The sequence below is a fragment of the Spodoptera frugiperda genome, chromosome 5 (genome assembly GCF_023101765.2).
Source record: "Spodoptera frugiperda isolate SF20-4 chromosome 5, AGI-APGP_CSIRO_Sfru_2.0, whole genome shotgun sequence".
Lineage (NCBI taxonomy): Eukaryota > Metazoa > Arthropoda > Insecta > Lepidoptera > Noctuidae > Spodoptera > Spodoptera frugiperda.
In genome coordinates, this window is record NC_064216.1 from 12,208,622 (window position 1) to 12,233,971 (window position 25,350).

Genomic DNA, 25,350 nt, shown 5'->3' on the forward strand with positions numbered 1-25,350 from the left:
CACAAAAACAAACTGGTGAACACCATTACAAGGGACATCAACACCGTCAAATGGTACATCCTTAGACATAGACAAAACAAAAGATTGTACATTACATTAACATCTAATTTATAAATTCCATCATTCATAAACAAAGGTCGTTCACACGTATATAATGTACATTTTACCACAAACCCATACGCTTAATGTGATCACAAAACATCATGAATGGGGAACTTACGTAACTTTCTAATACTCAGTACTTTCACCATCGATACCCGATACACTGTCAATACAATAATGTCGTGCCTCGTGACGCGGACGGATGAGAGGAAATGCACGTCACTTAGATACCTAGAAACCAGCACATCAACCTACACCATTCTGTGAAAAATGTTCAATAGATAAGCTACCTTATTACAGAGAAGATAAAGTTGAAGATGTAATTGAAAGGTTGGTGTAGCTTGATGGACCTATGTAGCAATATATGTGGTACATACTACGGTGTAGGAGAGGAAATGCATGTCACTTAGTATACCTAGAAACCAGCATATCAAGCTACACCTTTCTGTGAAAAATCTTCAATAGATAAGCTACCTTATTACGGTAAAGGTAAAGTTGAAAACGTAATTGAAAGGTTGGTGTAGCTTGATGGACCTATGTAGCAATATATGTTGTACATAGTACGGTGTAGGAGAGGAAATGCATGTCACTTATTATACCTAGAAACCAGCACATCAACCTACACCATTCTGTAAAAAATCTTCAATAGATAAGCTACCTTATTATGGAAATTATAAGGTTAAAAACGTAATTGAAAGGTTGGTGTAGCTTGACGGGCGTATGTAGTACATAGTACAGTGTAGGTGTAGATGTTATGGTGTAGTGATTTCTAAGAAAATTCAAAGTTCATTACTCTTTGTATTAAAAAAACGTTGAAAGTATTTATGTCAACGAGCTGACTAATTGGTCTTAAACTGTGCTGATGTTTTGGAAGATTTCACCATGATTTTCACGTTTGTGTAATGATTACGAATTTTGATTTCTTATGGATAAGATTAAGTAGGACTTAAACATTTTCATTTTCTCTATAAACAATAAGTATGGGAGAGTGAGCTATGCTTCGGCACCAATGGGCCTACTCGACCGGAGTTATGCCACAGTCTCACAGAAAACCGACGTAAAACAACACTTGCGTTGTATTTGGTTATGTGAGTAAGGTAACCAGAGGCCCAATTACCCCCCCCTTTCCATCTTCCCAATCCCTGATACTTCAACAACCCTTAAATTCCTCGACAACGCATTTATAACGCCTCTACTGTTCCGAGTGTCCATGGGCGGCGTCCATGATTTCATCAGGTGATCTGTCTACCGTCTAAAAACCGAATCAAAATCCGTTGCGTAGTTTTAAAGATTCAAGCTTACAAGGGGACATAGGACAGAGAAAGCAACTTTGTTTTATACTATGTAGTGATATGAGAATAGCCCTTTATCAGAGTTGACAAACCATCATGGTTGTCACCTTACAGCTGACAGTCCATTACCAATTACCATGTCGACACGGCATATGTGGGTCAGCACAGCTCGTACTGCCTCGAGTTCGTCACGTCACGGTACGTAGTGTAAACATCGCTTGATTGATGGAGGTCGGTGCTGGAGTCAGAACCTTGTTAACACCTAATCATAGACCTTAGTGTATAGTTTTAAAGGAATTATGTGTTATCTGGTTGATAATTCTTAAAAATCAAATAGAAAATAGGATGATTGTTTTACTTCTTATTAAAATGGCAACTATACCACAGAATAAACTATATGTACTGGCAAAATAAGGTTTTAAAAAAGGAACACGGTACGAAATTGTAACTGCTACTTTGAAGCGATTTTTTAACATACATATCGTACATAGGTATACATATCGCACATTACTACATGCTAAATTTTATTTTGTTATATCTATGTATCGTAGGGCAAGTGACCCGGTTGTGGCCATCGACCCCTTTGTGGCCATTTGGGCCTTCAAATATTTATAACTAAGGCATGGACAAATAAATTACTCTGTGATGTACAGTATTTAAAATATTGAATATTAGAGACACTGATACCGTTGGCAGCTTTAATGTGTCAAACTTCACTTCGATGCAACAAGTCATTCTTTTTAGTTGAGGGTGAAATTGTTAAGATCTTAACAAAAAGGCTAAGGCGAGTGGGTGAGGATTTCGTTTCTATTTTTTAAATCTTTGCTTATTGTTTGGATGTTTATGTTAATACTACATGAAGAATATATTGTCTAAGTGAAACTAAAGTTATTTTGTCGCCATATGTTTCTGAAGTGAGGATTTTAGAAGGTGGCCACTAATGGAAACAAAATTATGAATTTCTCCATCTTTGGCCACATGGCTGGCCAAAACTGGAGTACATAGACACCCCACTTCTTCCCCTTTATTTTATCGTGGCTTTTTTCCTTAGCTTTACATATCAACAAATACATATTTTTCATTTTCAGAGATGCAGTAAATTGCCTTCACACAAAGGGAAGGTCAGTTTACTTTGCAGCTTTTACCAACGTCATATAAATGTTGATCTCTTTATTTGTAAGTTAAATTAAAGTGAAGTAATAATATTTCATATTTTCCAAACTAAATAAAAATCATTGTTTGTAAAATGTCCAATTTAATTAATAAATTTTGATTACTTTTATAGTATTTTTTGATGGCCAGAACTGGCACACGACCGTGGCCAGAAATGGCACGAATCTGGCCAAAAATGGCACAAACTCCCTATTTTTTTTCTTTTTTATACAGTTATTTTATTGGACGTTTTTTAAAAAAGGGGTTTTCTTAGGCAAGTTTAATACATGTTAAATGACTTTTTGCAAGAAATATGTTCGTGATACCATAAACTATAAGTTAAGAAAGCCTCAAAGTCGACAAAATTCTTAAAGTGACCAAACCGGGTCACTTACGATATGTACTTATATATTTTCATATTAATTTTCTGTTTGTTCTGGCTAATCTGAAATGGCTGGACGAATTTTACGTACTTAAGTATTTGGCGAAAATACGAATTCTGACGGGATTTTTATTGACAGGTAGCTGATGTACGAAGGAGTAAATTAGACTAATTTAATAAGTCCATCATCTGCATATACTGTGCATCATCTAATATGAACCATCCAAGAATACAGGTTTTATAAACAGGGTTATCTACTAAATATATAACAATACGCAATTTATATAATCCAAACCAAATAAACAATTTACACAATATTATATAAAAACGCAGTGCTGAAAAAATACTGCGTTCTTTGTTTTATAGCTCTAGTTTTATGTAAGAGGCTATAAACTGTAAAATACTGAAATAAACGAGTAAATTCACGTTGCGTAACATCTAGATTTGGTAGGCTAACGTTACAGGCTGTTTCGTTTAAACAAATCTATTTATTTTACTGTTCCTTGCTCCTAAAACATCGTGAGGGTATCTGGACTTATAATTTCTAAATATAAGTTTGAAATTGCTAACCCGCATTGATGGTGACTAATGCTGAAACCATCTCCGTGTGAGAAGAGGCTTTTTCAGCAGTGAGCACGTGTAGACTTACGATGTGATACTCCTAAATGCAAATAAAACAGCTGACTATTTCAGTACTAATGGTCCAAAGGACTTGGGATTCTCGGGTGACTTATAACACAACCCAATGAAAAATGCACTTCTGCTTACCCTTTCGGGGATTAAAAGGCGTGGTGATATGTTATGCAATAAATCTGCATAGGAGTCAGTATGAGTACGAGATGCAAATGGTTAGCCACCAATGGACTAAGCAGTAGTACACATTATTTGTAACACTTATATTATATTATTTGGATCATATGTTTGTTAAGTGTTATTTATTACTTTTACTGTACTAATGTAACATATGATTGTTAATCATTCCTAAATAAATAAACACTCAACAAATAAATTATAATTACATTATACGGATTGTTAATAAAAACCATGTTTAAGTTCCTGTCATGAGCAATGGTAATAAATAAATGGCGCCAGTGTTATATGGGGCCCTCATACCGTGTAATCAATAGGGTGTAACCATAGCGCATGCAGGTCATTTACCCCTATAACTTCCATACTTAAGGAGTTAACAACTTAGAACTTGCAATAATACTTCATTTTATTCTTCCTAAACACACTACCTAATATTATAAATGTGAAAGTTTATTTGTTTAGATGTTTGTCCGTCAATCACGCTGAAAGTTACTGAACGAATTTTGAGGATTTTTGGTTTATTACTTTATTGCCTTTTTATCTCGCGGAACGCGGGCGAAGCCTCTAACAGAAGCGAATACCTAATAAGTATTTAAGCAGTTTTGTCATATTATGGAGAAGCGTACTTACTATCTGTGAGTCATTGGCGGAGGTACATACCTCTCCCAACTGAGTTGAGCAGTAGACATTTTGTAGCTGATATGATGATGAAGAAGATGAATCAATTGTTTGACATATTTTACGTAAATAGTAAAAACTGTTTCAGTGAAACAGAGGAAACTGACATTTAATTCAATACATGACCGACGTTCCGCCATTTTATTACTGTTTCCCGCCTTTCCTGATCGCAGGAAATTAACAAGCAGGCAAAGAAAGCTTTCCATTCAACCTAATTCTATAGAATCGATTGAATTTCAACAAGTTTTAATTGTTGTCTGTGTGCAGTAAATACAAGATAAAAGCAAAAAACTGCATCGTAATCGTAGGAAGGCTTGTGTATTGTTAGGCAGCGAAAGCGATTACATAATTAAACATTTGAAGCGGGGCAACACTAATTACTGCAATTCATTAACAACATTTTACTGGTACGCCTTTATTAATAAAGACTGCAGTTACGTGATGTGCGAATTTTTTTTTTTGTAAATCGCCACAAATTCTGTGAGTAATTAAGTTTTTTTTTTTGATTATCTATTCTTTTTTTTTATCCTACTTTGTTTTATAAAGACTTTGACTGTAAACTTTTTGATATTGTGTCATCTTGATTGTCTATTATTCTACCTACCACTTGCAAAAAGCAATAAAGTCTTTTTTAAACTAAAGAATAAGTATTCTTAATTCTTGTCTTGTCTTCTCGAAAGAACAGCCTTCGACAATAACCTCGATTTGTGCACGAACATACAAAAGCTTTTTAGCAACAAGTTTTTATTTCCATAGGGCCCTCTTCGGGGGACGTAGAATATAAATAAGGAATATAAGACCTAAGAGTCATCGCATACATAAATGGCACGAATACGGGACGGATTTTTTTGCTTTGATAACAATACGAAAATGCTGTAAGCGTGCGATCAACGCGCGGACCGCGGTCTTGCAGCCTTTTTGAAATGTAACATCTATACATATAATAAAATCGTAGAAAAGTGCTGTCTGTACATTGAAAATAAAAATAAAAAAAATAGCAGGGGTTATTGTTATGTCGATGTCGAACCCAAAAATGTAATTAACTTTTTTTTTGTCTGTTTGTCTGTTTGTCTGTTTGTCTGTTTGTCTGTTTGTCTGTTCGTCTGTGCGCGCTAATCTCAGAAACGGCTGATCCGAGTTGGATGCGGTTTTCACGAATATATTGTGGGATGCTTAAATTTACATTTAGTGTTTGTTTCATGTCAATCGGTTCATAAATAAAAAAGTTATGTCAAATTAAAGAATCACGTCGAACATTCTATGCTTATACCATTAATCTCCGCAACTATTTGACGGATTTGGTTGAAATTTGGTACAGATATAGTTTAGAACCTTAGAAAGGACATAGATATATTTTAATTTCAAAAATCAAAAAATAAAATAAAAATAAAATAAAAATAAAAATAAAAATAAAATAAAAGTAAAATAAAATAAAAATAAAATAAAGATAAAATAAAAATAAAATAAAAATAAAATAAAAATAAAATAAACATAAAATAAACATAAAATAAAAATAAAATAAAATAAAAATAAAATAAAATAAAAATAAAATAAAAATAAAATAAAAATAAAATAAAAATAAAATAAAAATAAAATAAAAATAAAATAAAAATAAAATAAAAATAAAATAAAATAAAAATAAAATAAAAATAAAAAAAATAAAAATAAAATAAAAATAAAATAAAAATAAAATAAAAATAAAATAAAATAAAAATAAAATAAAAAAAAATAAAATAAAAATAAAATAAAAATAAAATAAAAATAAAATAAAAATAAAATAAAAATAAAATAAAAATAAAATAAAAATAAAATAAAAATAAAATAAAAATAAAATAAAAATAAAATAAAAATAAAATAAAAATAAAATAAAAATAAAATAAAAATAAAATAAAAATAAAATAAAATAAAATAAAAATAAAATAAAAAATAATTTAAAAATAAAATAATATAAAAAATAAATTTATTCCGGACATACAGCGCCATCTATTGTTCAATTTCGTACTTATAGTACGGAATTGAACAATGTCGGGCTGTTCCTATACTCCGTAGATAGATGGCGTTGATCGCGCAATGAAAATTACAATTGTTCAGTTCATGTTATTGTTTTAATTCATTGGAAATTTGTTTTTACAAAATAGTAAAAAGCAATGAAAAATATAACATAATACAACTTTTAGTACAAAGAAAACGCTCTAACGGAGTATAGATAATTCTATGTCGATCGTTACACGACTTCGGTTCATGTTATTGTTTTAATTCATCGAAAAAAAGTTAACAAATAGTAAAAAGGTATGAAAAAAATTATATCAATATAATTAAACTTTTAGTACAAAGAAAATGCCCGAACGGAGTATAAATAAATAATCCAAGTTGTCTTTATCCTCGATAGATGGCGTTGGGATCGAAATAGATTGCGCTATGGTTTTGTTACAATTATTTGGTTGGGTATCGGCCGAGCGCTTCGGTACTATTGTAGAAAATGTGTATTATCAGTCGTATGATTATTTGTCTGTAGTGGTCCTGCTGTTTCGTATATTCTAAATTGGTTTCGTTGTATTTGTCAATTAATAAGTTTATTTGTTGGGTTTTCCTGGTTTTCTGGTTAAACTTTTTAACGTAGGTTTAGTTTGATATCGATTATTAGTAGTTACTGTAGTTAGTTTTTTTAATAAAATTGTAAGTCTAATTTATAAATTAATTAGATTAGATTTAAGTCGTTTCTTTTAAATTATTTAGTTTAAGCTTGGTTATTATAGCATAAAGGATAGGTTCTAATATAATTTCTTTTTTAATTGTTATAAATTCGTAATTCGTAGCTTTCTTTAGTTTTAAGTTAGTTTTCATCTTAAGTTCGGAAAGATTATAATATTTCTTTAGTTAAAGTCCGTTTTTAAACTATTTTTCCAATGCCCTAAGTGAGTATACATCTATTAAAATCAAACGCAGAGCTCATTATGTTGATTTTTGAAGAGTTCCCTGGAATATCTTCCACATCTCATTTTTGAAGAGATCCCGCGAGATCGGGAACTATGTGGTTAAAACCAAAAATTTGCCGGAAGTCACTATTCCACGCGAACGAAGTCGCGGGCAAAAGCTAGTACGACATAAAATTAACTCTTTAATAGTCCGTGATAGTCCAAAACTAGAGTATGGTCCACTTTACATGGGTCTTTGCTATAATCTAGTTTTCGGTCCAATATGGAGTCATTTACTACCAATTCAAAAGTTAACTAAAAAACACGGATACTTACGTACATTAATAGAGAAACGCTCTACTAGTTTCGAGTCACAGAGGGACTCTTCATCATGAGCAGCATGCGCAGACGCGACGACGTCACGCAGCCTACTGCGTTTTTAGTTAATTTAGTATGTCACACGATTGTAATTATAAAAATATTTAAGCATTTATATAAAAATCAAGCTCTAAATAAATACTTCAAGCATCACAAGTAGGTACACTCGAAGCAATCGCAGCAGGTATGTAATTCGAGATGTGTCACGCGCCACCGCAAAGCGATTCGTTTGATGCTCCATTGAATTTGTTTAATTACACCAACGAAACGCAGACCCGATTTCAGTAGCAAGCGTTTATTTTATCTGTTTTTGTAACTAGCTTCGATATTAAACGGAATGTTCCGTTTTAAAAAGAAAACGAAGCAATTTATATTGGTGAAGTTGACAAAGAAAAGTTTTGTAAACGATTCAGATATTTAGTATCGCGTGAAGATTTTTTAACGAACCTATCACCTATCTTGATAAGAGGAGATTCGTCGCATGGGTTCACAGTCTAGTAGTGGACTTTCACGGTCTGTTGATGATGTGGTTCAGGGTTCATGTTGATATGTTATATTATACTATATACTTTTTTTAAAATCACGCTCCAATGCAAACATCTCTTGTGTAGGCGAGAGGGAGTGTCAGACTTTTACTGACTAAAAACCACCCCGTAATCTACTCCTGCTTTTCGATGGCATGGAGCCAAAAAATTTAGTAACCAATTTTGTAGCAGTCCGTAGCTCCACATTATAACATATAGGACATATAATCGTCATCTAAGCCTCTTTTTTTTAAACATACAGCAAAACTTGTAAGACAAACAACATTGCACATGTTGAGGTTGCCCAAGAAAACACCTTCTTTAGATAGAAACAGATCCATTAGCAACCGAGCCTATCAAGTCATTCCACAAACATATTGAACCGACCTCTCATGCAAACGGAGTCATATGACCGTCCAATTGACATTACTGGGAAACGGGACATAGACCAATGTCACGAGGTTCTATCAATTCACGGTTTAATAGCAATTATTGTTCTGGACATACAAAGATTTAATTGTTTAGGAGACGATGACGACACGATAATATGTAGGAGTTTAATATTTGAATTAAAATGCTCATCAACTTTAATTCTTAAAGATTCTTGGAACCCGCATTAGCTATGTAGGTAGATACCTAAATGTGTTATATTCTGTTTTCATTTATTTAACGTCACGTATTTTTTTCTTTCTTCTCTACAAAACGGGGTCTTATCTCAACATTTATTGTTGTCAATATTTTACGGGAAAATCTAGGAGCAAGTAGAAAATCGTGTCTACTAAAAAAATACTTAGGTATTGTATTCTTAGTTTCATCAATGCAATCATAACAAATAACAACAACAATTATAATACTAAGGTACAAAGACAGCACAACACAATACACAGCACACGAAAGACTACCTATCTCTACTATGTCTATCTTTTGACTAAATTTTTTCTTACCAAAGTTGATTTTCAATCAATCACTAGAGTTTCGGTAATTAACATTCCTGACCACATGTCCGAAGAAAGAAAGAACCTATCACAAGGGAAATTTCACTCTTTCCACAATGCCTTTCCCGTTCTCCACGAAAATACAAACAGTAGAACATTGTTGTGTGGTACATCCAATGGACGTATTACTTATTTGTTTTCGGAGAAGGAATCCGATTGTGTGGCTCGGAACAATGGAGAGATTGATCCGATAATGCTATTAAGTGCTGTTAAGGTAGCTGTGGCATACTTATCTTGTGTACACAGGTACCAATACTGTTGTAACTTCAGCCTTATATCGGTAGAATTGGGCAAACAATTTTTCAAGGACTATATATAGCACCACCTTATTTTGGTAGATAGCCCGCAAAGTTTGCACTCCTGTTAAGCCGGGATCTACAGTGATTAGACCTTTTTGAAGTCCGGCGCGAGGGTGTAATGACATCTGGGAGTTTCTCCTTCCGCCAAATTGTTATTAGAGGGAAGAAAGAATCATCTAATGACTTCTCACTGGCTTACTTGAGAGGGAGTGTCAAACTCTTACTGACTAAAAACCACCCTGTCCCTACTCCTGCTCTGTAAAAAGCCAATGTCTCCTTCCGATAACCCATTAAAATCATCTAATAATTTCTCCCTGGCTCTGGCAGTGTCAGTCCTGACTAAAAACCATCTATAGTCCTATCTCCAAGGCTTTTCAGGGTGGAGCATAAGCCGTTAAGTATCCGCGGCCCCGGGTTGGACATCAGCACTACATGGGTCTCATTGGTGATGGTCTAGTCTGATTACTGCGATGAACAACAAAGCAATAACAATTGTAGGTACCGAGTTCAAAAATAATCCATCTTAGAAATGTAAATTCACTTCAGTAGCTTTAAATTTACATTATTTCAATCATGTAAAGCCACTGTATTTAAATTGCTTCTTTGGCATTTTAACTGGTTTAAGAAGCCTCAACATAATGATATTTATAATCATACAATTTCCTATGAGTTAGATGCGTACAAGCACCGTGCATTACCATACAATTGATTATTTGTTGTGCCTCATCACGTGACGTCTACCAGACACCATAAGATGCTTCTTGACGCCATATTGACAAAGATTTAAAATTAAAACGGTTATATAACGTCAACGACCACAAGTCCTCATCTGAATACCAATTAGTGTTTAAAATTCATATGAGATTGATTAATTGTTTCATACTTTGTTGAAACGTGGATGTTCTCTTGTTGAATAAATTGTTGTGTAGCAAGTGGACTTAACCAGAATGCCTTGGTGTGATCAATTTTACCCAATGTTTCAAGATACCCATACCCCTTCTATTATAGGGTGCCCTTAACCTTCCTTAATGTAAATATTCGCTATATACATATATTTCGCCACACCGAGGACACATTGGATGATTTTACACCCACAAAAAAGCACTAATCAGACTTAAATGCATGATGAAACTATGTAGTATCTAGGTAGATACCTAGGTGAGATGTTATATTGAATCCTTGAAATAGGTACCTAGATAATAGGTATTACTACTAAAATATACAAACAGTTATCATTATTACTACTACCTATATTGACAGATGGTACACTTCCACTCATCCAGGTGGTAGAATAACAATACCAACTCATATAAATAAACATAAACAATAGTTTGTTTATATAAATATACATACCTATATAATATATTAGGTATGTTACACCACCCGGTAACTAGACATTGCATTACACAATGTCATTTACTATCGGAAAAGTACACAATAAAATATAATAATAAACATTTAGATTTACATTTAATAAAAGATGGCCGCTCCAATTACTGGGTGCATGGCGGCGTGTGCGCATCGTAGGGCTGACAGATTGATTCATACAGATAAGTAAATGGTTGTATAACATGCATTTGTGTAATTAAATCGGACTACTGTGTAAAAAGTTATGCCTAAAATAATATGTGTGTTGACTAGAGAACTTCCTTTTTTTCTTTTCATCGGTTAATAAGTGCAAATCTTTTCTTACATATAAAGATCCTAGCAGTGAGCAGACCCAGAGCTGCGGACTACCTAGCGGGTTTACCGGGGCTCCGGCTCAAAAAGCAGGAGTAGGAACGGGGTGGTTGTTAGTCAGTAAGAGTCTGACACTTTCTCTCGCCTCGCCCATGGCGACAGAAGACTTTAGATAATTCTCAACAAAAAGGAGAAGTTACTCTGTTCAGATGTTTGTTTTTTTACGGGCTACAATCATCTCGAAGCTTGACGATCTTATGTGTTTTCCTATATCTATAATAATTTAGGTAACCCTACCAGACAGAGGGCATGCAGTTGACCAAATGACCACTAAACCAGTTACATCATTATCTTAGTCAAAAAGCTGACATTCGGACCGGTGTGAGATCACCATCAGTAGGTAACTACACAGGTGGCGACGAATTTTATGATCTTGCACTATTAATAATCAAGGAAATAGATTTGAAATAAATATTTAATGATGTCGAAAGAAAAAATAATAATACAATTCAGGAAAAGACAAGGGACAGAACCGCTTATAAGGTTTTTTTTTTGAGGGGGAAAATTCATCCAATGTCATCTCCCGCCTTGGATAAGGTGAGAGGGAGTATCAGACTCTTACTGTCTAAAACCACCCCGTTCCTTCTTCTGCTTTGAGCCCCTAGCCCCGGTGACCTGTTACGTTGTCCGCAACTCTAGCCCTACAGGTTAAAGTAGCAAACAAAATACCTATAACAGTGTAAATGCAAAAAATGGTCAACGTAGCGATATTTATTTGCCAAAGCTCAAATGGAAAAGTAATTTTAAGTGCTAAGGTGTGTACCTACATTATGTCTAGCAAACTATGAGAAAGTTTAACAAACACGTGTTGGTAAGTAAACAGCGCACATTGTTGCGTCGAATTGTTAATTGAACGCTCGTCAAAACAACTTTGTTATAAAGTTATTAGAAAATGTGAACTTTCAACACCTTTCTCGAAGTTTTGTTTATGAATACAATGGATAAGAGGACATATCAGGTCGGATCTGGAAGGCATTTGGAGATTCAATAAGATACGTAAGTATTATGACTACACATGACTACATGATAGAAGCTGCACATAGTAGATCAACATCGACGAATAATCCTACATCACACAGGTGAAGTTTACAAGCGAATAAACAGGGATAGAAAAATCCCAACGAATAACAACAATAGTCGGCCAGACAGCCCGCCAGACACGATCACCTCGCCTGGCCGGAGGATCACCCTTTTCTTAAGAAAGTTTAGGTACTCTCTGTGCCCTAAAAGACGTTCTTAGGTATATGCGATATGCTCAAAACAAGATCAACTGATCAACGACAACAAAGATTATAAAATTGATCAGTACCTACATACTTATTGTAAAGAAAGTTCTCAGTGAGCGACAATCTTGAGATTATAAAGATGAAGGATCAACTTATCTACTCTCTTATCAATACGTGGAAACTCTTCTCACTGTAAAGTCATGGCAATGACCTAGGAGACAGGTCATCATGACTCAAACATTTTGATACGTCCTCTAAGAAAGGGCAAAGTGATGTAACTCAGTAAATTATTAATCAGAAGCTACAGAAAAATACTGATAACTATTGATGAAGCGAAAGAGGTATGTAAGAGTCGTAGCAATTGGCGGTCCATTGTCTCTACCTACCCCGATGGGATACAGGTGTGAAGAAGTTATGTAGAAGCTATACGAAAATCGACAATAAAACAATTACAAAAATTAAATCATATTGCAAGAAATGAAATAGTGCATAAGTATATACAAAGTCAATGATTGCAATAATGGCTACATTAGGCCGGCCAAGGTTCGAGCTACAATAATTTCAACATCTGTATTACCAATATTACTTTATTAGCGAGGTAATCCTAAGTGCATTTTGCAATTTCACATTTTAGGATAGTTTGTAGGTGTCTGGTGGTCATGTCGGTGGAATTGGTATTTTTTAATTAACCTACGTACCTATATTGCCCTTAGACATTAGTCATACCATAACCTTAATTTGACGTAAGTAGTAAAAAGATTGAAACGTTCAATCAATAATTTTCCGTCAACGTGGTTCCTCAAGGACTCCACTATTAATTGAATACGCATCCCTTAGAAGACTAATTTACATTTCAGATAAAATAAAAAGGGGATCACACTCTCATACATAAATTTGATGAACTATTTAATTTTCGATTTTTTCTAGCTAGAAATAAGTCTGCTATTTGACATCAAAAACTTATGACGTCATAACGCACTATTTCATACAAAGTAGTATCGTTTTTGACGTTTCGAAAAAAGTATTGAATTTGACTAGTAGGAAAGTAGCCTATTATACGACACACATCTATAATAGTTATGTTTGCAACATCGAAATTGTCAAAAATAGGTTTTGCAAAATGCTCATCCGACCGCCGTGACTTGGTGACCTTGGTGCAACCTTCTGCAGGTGGAACTACGGGTCGATGGGTCGCCGGCAATTTGGTGCACAAACATAATACATATAATGTTACATACGTACATGATATGATATATGTTGGTACCTAATGTAGGTTGGATGTTATGATTTTAAGCTAGATACCATTAAGGTCTCTAAATCGAAATTATCATTGCCAATTTCGATCAGTGATAAAGGATAGCCAGGATGCTGACATATTTAAAAAAATTACGAACCTATTAGTGACTGTTTTGATCTAATTAAACCAATTAATTATTTTTATTGATAGACCAGCTATTTTACTAAATAGCAGTCACTAATACGTTATTTTTTAAATATGTCTGTATCCTGACTACCCTGGTGTCTGGTCATTTAGATGTTGAAGAACAAAATGCACAAATTGATACTTCCAGGATAAAAAGTTAAACCAACAAGAAACTCCAACTTAATACAATATTTCGGTGTTTAAACTTGACACGCCCCCGTCAATTTAAACAGAAGTAGTTTATCAATGGTGAGAGTGCAACAGGTGTGATCCCGATACAATAGTGCTGCGAATAATTCCGCATCGTGTACATCTAGGCTGGCACTGGCAGGCAGTCCGTTGTGTGCACCGTTATCCCGCACTCGGCCGCTCATACGGAACAGGTAATCGGTACGTGGGAACTACGCCACATCACTATTCGAAAGTGATGCCCAGTGCTCGATGCGTTGTGTGACCAATTTTCCAATTTCCCTTTTCGATATTTGTAGGTTTAGGTCTCATGATTGGACATTTGTTTGGCGAGTTCGGTTTGTCGTCAAAATATTTACTGCTTTTCTGTCAAAACTTTTGTGGTACTTATCTATAGAAATATTAATATCGACTAAGTTACATAACACACAGAATGGGTTTATTTTTTTCGATATTTGTAGGTTTTGGTTTCATTATTGGACGATTCTTGGGGAGTTCGATTTTTCATCAAAATATTTACTGCTTTTCTGTCAAAACTTTTGTGGTACTTATCTATAGAAATATTAATATCGACTAAGTTACATAACACACAGAATAGGTACAACTACAAATCCCAATAGTCCTATTTCAAGTACCTACGTATAATTGACCCTCCCTATTATACTGAATCTTAAGGCATATTTTCTTTCATCAGCTGCTATACATATGCAACATAGTTACCTACACTGTTACAGCGCATACTAAGTAAACGTTAACGAGGAAAGGTACTCACTTTTCTTTTTATCAACAATCTCGAAGGCTTATCTCAGTCCAAGTACACGAAGATGTATTATCTACAACACCCATCCTACTAACACAAGTAGGTATTAATGCAAAAAGAAAACTAAAATCTAGATAATCCCATTCACTACACATAATTAACAAGTTTATATATACTAAGTAAGTAAAAATAATCCAATTACTTCACATACATAATTGCCTACTCAAAATTATAATTTATTATAAAAAAATTAACTCCACGTCATATTACGTAATCTACATAAATAAAGACCACTTTCGTTGAATCTAGAAGTTGACGTAAAACTAGTTTCAAATTCATAACGAGTGAGTATGCAAATCGGTTCGAGAATCGTTTACAATCGATGACTCGAGATATCGATGTTTTGACAGCGACGATGTCTCCTCTAGACATGTCAAATAAAAAACTTACAATGACATTTTAATAACGTTCTTTTTTCAAGCCGTGTTTTCCCGCTCATTGTGCATTTTGTAGAATGGAGATGTTGAATGCAACCAATTTGTGATCGTCTTTAAAATGATTAATGAGTTATTTTTGTCATGTATCGAAATAATAATTTAATGATAGAGAACCAAAGGTTTTCCTGTAAGTTGTACCTAGGTTTGCTAAAAACAAAATTATTGTGCTGCGTTTAGGTAATTTTTAGGTACTCGTCGATGACTCATAACTCCTGAATGAGACAACGCAAAGAGCATAGTACATAGTCCAACAAATAGGTAATATCCTTCCCTTTTCCCTACAAACCTAACACCACCTTCATAAATTCAATCACAAATTGAATTCTCAAACGAAAACAAGAGTTCGGTCAACTTGTTCTCGCAGCTAGAGCTTGCACAATGGACTACTTCGCCAAGTCACTATTCCCGTGACCAGCACATCAACCTACTCCTTTCTGTCAAAATTATTCATTAGACTTTCAACTTCATTGTTTTTGATATAGAGTCTAAAATCCTATGACAGGAATATAAGTGTTGGTGTACGTTGATTTGCAGGCCAATATAAAAGGCACGCCCATATTCGCGGGACCTGTTTGACAGGGTCTCAAGATTCTTTGTGTTTCTCAGCCGTAGCAGCTCTATAGGTATACATTGTACCTAGATGTCTATAATACTTATATTAAATGACTAGCTGGCCCGGCAAACTTCGTACCGCCTCAAACATCTTTTTCTCACCTTTTAAACCTTCCCTAGACTTTCACAAATAATTCAAGACCAAAATTTGCTAACCGCCGTACTCAGAGTCATTTAATGGTTACTTAACCCAGCCCTTAGCAATTGTTTTCATTACAAAATCGTTATTAAGGAATATTTTAAGTAATCATTAAATGACTCTGAGTGCGGCAGTAATTCGGTTCAGCCGTTCTCGAGTTTTGGCGAGACTAACGAACAGCAATTGATTTTTATATAATATAGAGATGTCCTTGTCAAAAACCGATTTTTAAGGAAACTAAAACTGACTCACATCTCCATAAATAGGTATAGGCAAGTAATTAGGAAGTTACGTTATGGTTATGGCATGGCTCATCATAGGTGTAGTAATGAGTGTGAATAGGTAGGTACTGATAAGCCCAATGTCCGTCCTAAAAATGGTTCACTTGCTTCCTAAAGTGATAAGCAAATCCTCAATAGGGTAGATGACTAATTTTTATTTTAATATCCGTCTTGTAGATTATTTTAAAACATTAGACACGTGTTTTTTACTTTCTTTCGGAAACAAATACTTTCGAGGATATATTGATTTGAAATATCGCATGACGTCATTTCTAGGTACGTTTTATACGTAGAATTGACGTTTTTGCGTTTGTTTTATCTAAGTACTGTTATTTCTTGGAAAATATGAAAAAATACTTGTCTAATATGTTTTCAGTTCCAATTTAACTGACGGACTAAATGAATTTTTAATTTTCATACCCTAGTCATCATCCCTACTGGGGCATTCAAATCCTGTCTTTTTATTTAAATATTCCTATGTACCATGCACCATAAATCTCACAACGCTCTAACTTCATTTTAACCACAGATTATAATTAAACAATATGGACTACATTGAACATAATTAATTCATTAATTCAATTAAATATGTATTCATCGTCGTTCACCGTGTGATATGATAAATAAGCCATAGTTACTGTATTGTCAACAGCATGATTATATTATATAGACTATATAATAGTATGTAGATACATACTATATGTAAATATTATGTACCTACCTAGATATGTCACTCACTCCTACGAATATCCTGACAACCGACAATAATATAGATTCAATGCTAATTCTGCTTGCTTATTCTGTGATTGTCAATTCGAAACATTAGAAATGAGCATGTCATTGGTTGACTGCACGGTTGGCGCGGTGGCTGGGCAACCGGCTGCCACGTAAGGTGTAGTAGCGGATTCGATTCCCGCACGGAACAACTCTTTATGTAATCCACAAATTGTTGTTTCGGGTCTGGGTGTCATGTGTATACGAACATGTATGTTTGTAAACGCATCCATGACACAGGTGAAAATACTAGTGTGGGGCAAGTTTTAATAAAAATTGGTTATGAAAAAATCTCGACCAATAATGAGCGAGAATGCCATCGAGCTCACTTCTAATGTTTCGAATTATTGACAATTAGAATAGCCCAGTAAATAAGACTTGATTAATATTAACTCCCATAGTATTGAGAAATGAGTCAAATAAGCATTGATTGTGACTGTAGTCCACGTAATTTTCAGTTTAAGATAATAAACAACCACGATTAGATACAATAGCTAGCCAAATAATTGGTTTTTCACAAACAATTGAATCAAAATATGAATAAACAGCAAAGCATAAAATTATGATTAACAAACCACGCATCAAAATTAATAAATGACTGTGAAATCAGAATTTATAAGCAGATATTTCAGTCAAATGGGCAAATGCAAATGTAGAAATTATCATATGCAAGCTAGGCATTACTTTATACCAAAGGCAAATGGCTGAATTATTTTTGAAAGACAATAACGTCACGCCTTTTGTCCCCGAAGGGGTAGACAGGAATCACATTACGCCACGTAATGCCACTGTACAATGTACCTACACCCTTTGTGATATAATTCCCATGTAATAGGAGGTGAGCCTATTTTTTTAAACATCGGTAATATCAGTAGTAGACTAACAAAATATCATTTGATATATTGTTAGTCTACTTACTACCTAGTAGGTAATGTTTACTAATACGTTTGTACGCCAATCCGTCAATATTGATACCACTTCCATCTGCAATCAAACAACATTGGCTTGAACCCATAACAAGAGGACAAGTTACTAATAATATTGCCATTTTCATTCATAGAAAATAATTCTCACGATCTTTACATGACACAAACAATTCCATTATTTTCATATAAAATCTGTGGGATTTAACCTTCTTAGTTATAGAAACTTTTTTATTATTAAACGTAATGGCCGTTTTACATTGGAAAACTGCAGTGAAAACCATATAAAATAAAAAAGATAAGCATTTTTTTCTTTTTGTTTTTATGGCGTTGTTGTTTTTGGTTACTATAAGCCAGTTTTTAATAATAATCGTAAGGAAATGTTTCTTAATATTTTTATAAATATATACAGTTTCAAAACAATTAGGTGCTTTTGATATTTTATTAAATTGAACCAACTGAAAAAAAAAATACATGTGGTAATGGCCATTTCCGATGAAAAAAACTGCAGCTAAAGCCATAAAATTAAATAAAGAGAAAACACGTATTTGTTTTTAAGTAAATTTTATGGCATCATATTTTTTTGTACAGTGACAACCAGTATTTGTTGTGGTGTGTTTAAAAAGAGGTTGTATGTATTTTTTTATTTTAAGCTGTTCCTGTTTTGTATTTAGGTCAGACTTGGGTCAGACTATGCCTAATGACCTATATAGATACCTAACACCTAACTATAACAAAGATATTCTTGAATAATTCATATTATCACAGCATCAGATTAATTAAAACTTGCACAACATCTTAGAAACAATTTTAACGGCAAGACATCAAAAATTTAAGAGAGTACGCGTTGACGCGGGCATAAATCGTGCATTTCCCGACGCCGGCGCATACTGTCGTAGCTAAATACTTCCACTGCACTTTCGTGTGCGAATCTTCTAATTGCTCCGTAGAAAGTCATCGCAGCAGTCTTTTTTTATCAAACTATTCAGTGCTTCCGAGCTGTAGCGCAGTATGATTTTTGTACGTTACTTTACTTTATTATTATTACGTTTAGATTCCTCTCTAACAAGATGAAAGTCTGATCACACTTTTAATGAATTCCGTTTGCATTCCCGCGACGACTGCTTGCAGTCTCGGAAAGTGAATCACGTTTTAGAACACACGAAAGTCGATAATTAGGTGGTTAAATACTATTTACACTAATTAGGGTCTTGCTTGTTTCAACGGAGTTATGATCTTTGTGTTAAGTTTTTGTTTGTGATAGACAGATTTGTTTTTTTTTATTTATTTATTAAAGGAATTTGTCTCTCAGAGACAACATCGACTAGTGTCGTTGTTAAAATCATAACTTATGAAAAAAGTATCAAAAATAAATAGCTTCTAATGGTCTAAACAGTATATGTCTTATGGTCTACACATCAATTATTTGTATAACATTTTTGCCTTATCACAAATTGGGAAAGCAAGAAGCTATTCAAAGATTTTTTTGCTATCACCAAATCATAGCAATAATACACGTGGCCTTGGTATTGGACAATAGACTGCATCATTGATCAAGATGCCACAAGTGCAACTAACCTTCAAAATTTATTGTAATTTCCCGAAGAGTTACGCGAGGGTACATGTTGAGTTTGGTACTCACGCAAGTCATAAATCCCTGTTGTACCTAAATAACTTGGCAGGAGATGAGTCTACAGCCATTACCAATATTGCCATACATCAGACACAATTCCAGACTCCTACTTCCTACTGCCAATCACCAATGTCATTTTACCCGACCCAGGAATCAAATCCGAAACTCCTTGCTCAGTAGTTGCATGTGGCCGCAAGACCAACGTAAACTATTTAGTTGCAGTAACTACGTAGATAGGTAGATATATTCTTGGTTAATTAAGAAAGTACGTGTGTACAGTATTCCTATGTACAGTATTCCTATGTACAGTATTATAGTATATACATAATATGTACATGTATCTCCCCCCGTGGGAGATAAGCGTGAGGTTATATATGTATGTGCATGATTTAGTTTTTTTTTTAAGCGGGGAAAATCATCCAATGACTTCTCCCGCCCTGTGCGAGGCGAGAGGGAGTGTCAGACTCTTACTGACTAAAAACCACCCCGTTCCCCGTTTCGACTCCTGCTTTTCGAGCCGGACCCCCGGTAAACCCGCTAGGTAGTCCGCAGCTCCGGGCATGATTTAGTGTAAGTGGATAAATCACATGATGGATTATTAGGATTAACCGAAACCTTGACCGATCCGACCTTCTATACTAATACCTACTTGGATAAGGTTAAGGAGACGTTAACAAAATATCATAAAACTCGAATACAAATACTCAAGTGGACTGGTACTGATACTGATACTTAATACAAAACAAAAATAAGTAAAAAATAAATTTTCGTTTGATAAAATTATAAGCAAGCATAAATCTCCCGAATTACTCGACCAAATTGAGTACTTAACTATTTTTATCGTGTTTGTCATTAATTAGGACAAGGTTTGTGAATTTTTACATAATCACCGGGACCGTCGGAAATAAGCACCCGGACACAGGAGAACCAGAGAACCTGTACCCGATTAGTTAAGTAAGTTATCTTTGTAGACATGCTGGTAACTTTTTTATTTATATTATTCTTTTTTTTAAATGGGACACACTAGGATTTTTTCCTGTGTCGTGGGTGCGTTTACAAACATACAAGTTCACATACACATGACACCCAGATCCGAAACAACAATTTGTGGATCACACAAAGAGTTGCTCCGTGCAGGAATCGAACCCGCTACACGTTAGGCAGCAGCCGGTTGCCCAGCCACCGCGCCAACCGTGCAGTCTATTTATTTAACATAGGTATAAGAACCCCAAATTACCAAAAGTTACAGTAAAGAAAATAAGATAGGACCTTACACCTTATTACCAGTAATTAAGACTTACATATTACAAGATCTGATTGGATTTGCAAATTGTTGACGCAGAACCTTCAACCAAAATAATCAACCAAACCACAATCAAACACAAAATTCTAGATGCAATAAAAACAGCTACTGATAAAGAGTCAACAGCATCTTCAAATTACTAACTTGCGTTAGTAATCGCAACAGCATTAAAAACTTAATCTTCAACTCCTACTCCAAAAAGTATTACAGAAAAATCAACCGTATAACTGAAAAAATAAGACAAAATTTCATCCGCAACTCACCGTATCCACTGCATCCAAACGCATACACAACACGTATTGATACGGATATATTTCGATAAAATAAATAAAATAATCGAAAGCACGCGTTCGGCTCCTACGACCGCTCGCGGGCACGGCGGCGCACCGACTGCTTACCTAAGCCTACTGACTTAGAAAGACTGTATATTGCTACCAAAATTTCACTGCGCCCGCCCTGTTTTGTTTTCAGTGTGAGAGCAATTCCTACTACAATCTACATGTCCTATCCCCCACTAGCAGGTTTTTAAATACTTGTTAAGTGTTGGCAAAATGAGTCTATTCTAGATATACACTAAATTTTGTTTGGGGCGTGAAAAAAGTATAAGAAACAAATATAAATTATGTACCTAATGCCGCTATACAATGTACAACCACTTTTCACCATTTGTGCTATAAGTCCCACGTAGTAGTGGTGAGCCTTTTGCCATATACTGGGTACAAGTCCAGACTCATTGTTACTACTGAGAAATTTTCGAAAAATCGAAAAAGGCAAATAATTCTCTGCCCGACCCGAGAATCGAACCAGAGACCCTTTGCTCGGCAGTCGCACTCGCGACCACTCGACCAACAAGGCAGTAAACTGAGTCTAATCTAGATATAAAAATATGAAAATATTTGTTTGTGGCGTGACAAGAAAAGAAAGTATAAGAAACTAATATAAATGATACCTAACGTATGGATGTCTGAAAGAGGTCTCGATTTCAGATCCCTAAGCTTAAATGTGGTTGACTCTCTTGGTATGGACAACAGATAGTACTATACTCCACTGATCATAGCTTCAAATTCAAACTCAAAGATTTACCAATAATTCAAAATTCTGAAGAAAAAGTAAAGTTTGACTCCAGCGCCATCTATGTTATAAATCTAAATTATATATTTTTAGTTATAAATCTAAACACATCAAAATAACAATAAAATAGATTATTTATTTATACTTAATATTCTATAAACATACATAATATCTAAAAAACATTTTCTATTTTCCTTACAACTCTGCAGGCATTGGTTTACCTTTGAGAGCAGCTAAAATATTGTTGGCAGTGAGTTCACTCATCGTGTTTCTAGTCTCGATGGCTGCACTGCCAATATGAGGTAGTACGACGCAGTTAGGAAGCTTTAGAAGCGGATTATCTAAAGGCAATGGTTCAGGAGTAGTGACATCAAGTCCGGCTGCTCTGATGGTGTTATTTTGCAGCGCTTCAATCAAGGCATCCTGATCAACAGTCCCACCTCGACTTGTATTAATGAATATAGCAGTGTTCTTCATTTTCTCAAAAGCTGCTTTATTGAACATTGCCTTAGTTTCAGGTACTAGCGCAGCGCAGCAGATGATGAAGTCGCTTTGGGTTAGAAGTTCATCAAAGGTGACTTTAATGGCGCCTGTTTCTTGGGCTTCAGGGCGTTCAGAGCGGTTGAAATAGAGGATCTTCTTGGTGTTAAATGCTTTGACACGTCGTGCGACCGCTTGTCCGATGCGGCCGAAGCCCACGATGCCGACGGTAGAGCCTGCTAGTCCAGGTCCGGTCATCCAGGTCGGAGCCCACGACTTCCAACCACCAGTGCGCGCTTCATGCTGCGCCTCGGGGAGACGACGTGATGTCGATAGAAGGAGCGCCATCTGAAAATTATATGAGACAATTTATAATAGCTAGATAGCTACTGATGATATGGCAGCTTTGTGGATAATGGATGTGATTAATTCAGAAGATAATTGGAACAATTAGACTGAAAGTTTCAAATACCAATGAATATTACTTATTTATTTAGGTAAACATAGTTATAGATAACAATTTTGTACTTCTACAAGTAACTACTTATGGTTTGTGTTTATAAGGTAGTATAAACCACAGTCTTTATTTGATGTATTACTATTTTCTCTTAAACTTTTATCTGCCACTCTCACTAACCACATAGTTATGACATTGCTGAATGAATACAATATTCTACAATACATATTCTTCATGAATACAATACTGGACTTTCTCCTGTTGTTGTAGGTGCATTTACAAACATACATGTGCACATACACATCACACCCAGACCCGGAACAACAATTTGTTGACCACACAAAGAGTTGTGCTGTGAGGGAATCAAATGCAGACATATAGATAGACTTCTTATTGGACAACAATATGGTTGCAATTAGATTAGTTAGGTACCATGACATATATGAAAACTGGATGCCCTAGTATACACTCCTCTACCTAAATCCATTATATAATAGGCATGATCTTTAAATACTCACAGTCAATTCAGCAGTAGCATCAGTAAGTACATCCGGAGTGTATCCGATCTGGACACCTCTCTTCTTGCACTCCGCCAAATCTATGTGGTCATGGCCCACGGAGATTGTTCCTATAACCTTCAGACCTGGCCCAGCTGCGTCCAGCACCTCTTTATCTATTCTATCAGTTAGAGAACAGAAGATACCGTTTACACCAGCAATGGCCTTTAGCAGTTCTTCTCTTGGCATCGTTGATGGGTGCGTTGACATTTTTACGTCACATCTGTAATTTGAGATATGAACAAATTAGTTATTTATTAATTAAAATTGTAATTATACAAAACAGGATATGCCAACAGTATTATTGATAACATTTTGAGACCTACAAATTACTAGACTAATATTGATTCAAAGATCCTTTAAGAGTCTAATTTTTTCTAAATTATTTAATCCTATTTTTGTTATCAACTAGATTTGAAAGAGGATTCTAGAATAACAAGAACCTATATACAATTATAATAACTACTAGTTATACAACATAACTAATCATAAAAAAAATCAAGATCAACAGTAACCAGATAGACAAGTGAAAACATTACAAATTATACATAATCAGACCCAATAAGAACTGAATTAAATATTTTGGTATAGAATCACAATTTCTAGAACAACCATATGTCTCACACATGTATGAGCATACGTAACTGTACACAACTGTATGTTACAAATAAATATGTACATTACAATAATGAATCTACTTACTCTTTCTTCAGCAGGTCTATGCCGCCCTGGGGCATATCATTGCGCGTCACAAACACTTGGAACCTTTCGGAGCTCATCTTCCTTGCAGCAACGACACCGCGGACTAAAGACGGTGCTGACGAAACTACTCTTTTATAAATCATCAATACTCTGTTAGGAGGTTATTTTCCAGTTGTTACCGGCTTCCTTGTTCGTGTTTGCGCCTCGCTAGCGATCCAAGGCCGTTTATTCACTTCTCTGGCAAGTATCGAGGCGGAGCTGCTTCACTTTTTGTCACGCTTTCGCCCTTGAAAAGCGAAGGTTTGGCAAAGTATATTGTCATGTGAAGAGCAGCCACCGTTGCTAATATGACCTTGCCCCTAGTTGAACTTATAAACGATGATACGCTCATATTATCTACTTTAACTTACTAATACTGTTATTACGTAAAAGCTAAACGAGTCTTCATAATAATGTAAATTCTAAATAATGATAATATTATCGGTTATCATTGAGTTTACGAACGAACACGTGATGACGTTTGATTGACATATCAAGTGCTGTCTGTAGACTAGAATTTGAATATGAATATTGTCGACAAATCTCAATACAGTAATCAGTAACTGTTTACATATTAAAAAGATATACCTTTTTAAGTATTTTATCATCAATATAAGAAGAAATATAGGAAAACCTTATCTTATTAATTCATTTTCATACTTCTTGTATTTGTGTTATTAAAATTCAAAAATTGACAGGAAGATTCCGTTTAGAAATGTGATTGCCCACAGAGTATACAACTATCTGAAATTAAAAGTTTATAGCGTGAAAACAATAAAATAAAACTTTCATTGATTTCTAAAACCCTACTGTGCAACTAATTTTTTTTTTTTAACTAAATAACACGAATATTTTTTGTCCGAGCCGGAAATCGAATCACATGCCGCTTGTTACGCATCCGCGCTCACTTTGTAGTCAGTTTGAATGAAGATAAGTGAATAAAATATGCAACTTTAAAAGATGGTCTTATACTAAGGACTAGATGATAACACTGACTTCATAAATCAATGAAAATCA

The 25,350-nt window shown here is 34.6% G+C and overlaps 2 protein-coding genes across 2 annotated transcripts in view; both read right to left on the reverse strand.

Annotated features, from left to right (window-relative positions):
- LOC118271856 (SH2 domain-containing protein 4A) overlaps window positions 1–21,444 on the reverse strand; it is a 67,872-nt gene extending 46,428 nt beyond the window's left edge. Inside the window, exon 1 of the mRNA XM_050693836.1 lies at window positions 21,291–21,444. The gene's annotated coding sequence lies outside the window, so the exon portion shown is untranslated. The remainder of the gene's footprint in view (window positions 1–21,290) is intronic.
- A 770-nt stretch (window positions 21,445–22,214) lies between these two features.
- LOC118271845 (glyoxylate reductase/hydroxypyruvate reductase) lies at window positions 22,215–24,898 on the reverse strand. The gene is made up of 3 exons (XM_035588087.2): window positions 24,295–24,898; window positions 23,554–23,815; window positions 22,215–22,926 (listed from the first exon to the last, which is right to left on the reverse strand). Exons 1-3 carry the CDS (start codon window positions 24,435–24,437, stop codon window positions 22,294–22,296), a joined length of 1,038 nt encoding a protein of 345 aa, XP_035443980.1. The 5' UTR covers window positions 24,438–24,898; the 3' UTR covers window positions 22,215–22,293.
- Window positions 24,899–25,350: the final 452 nt, after the last annotated feature.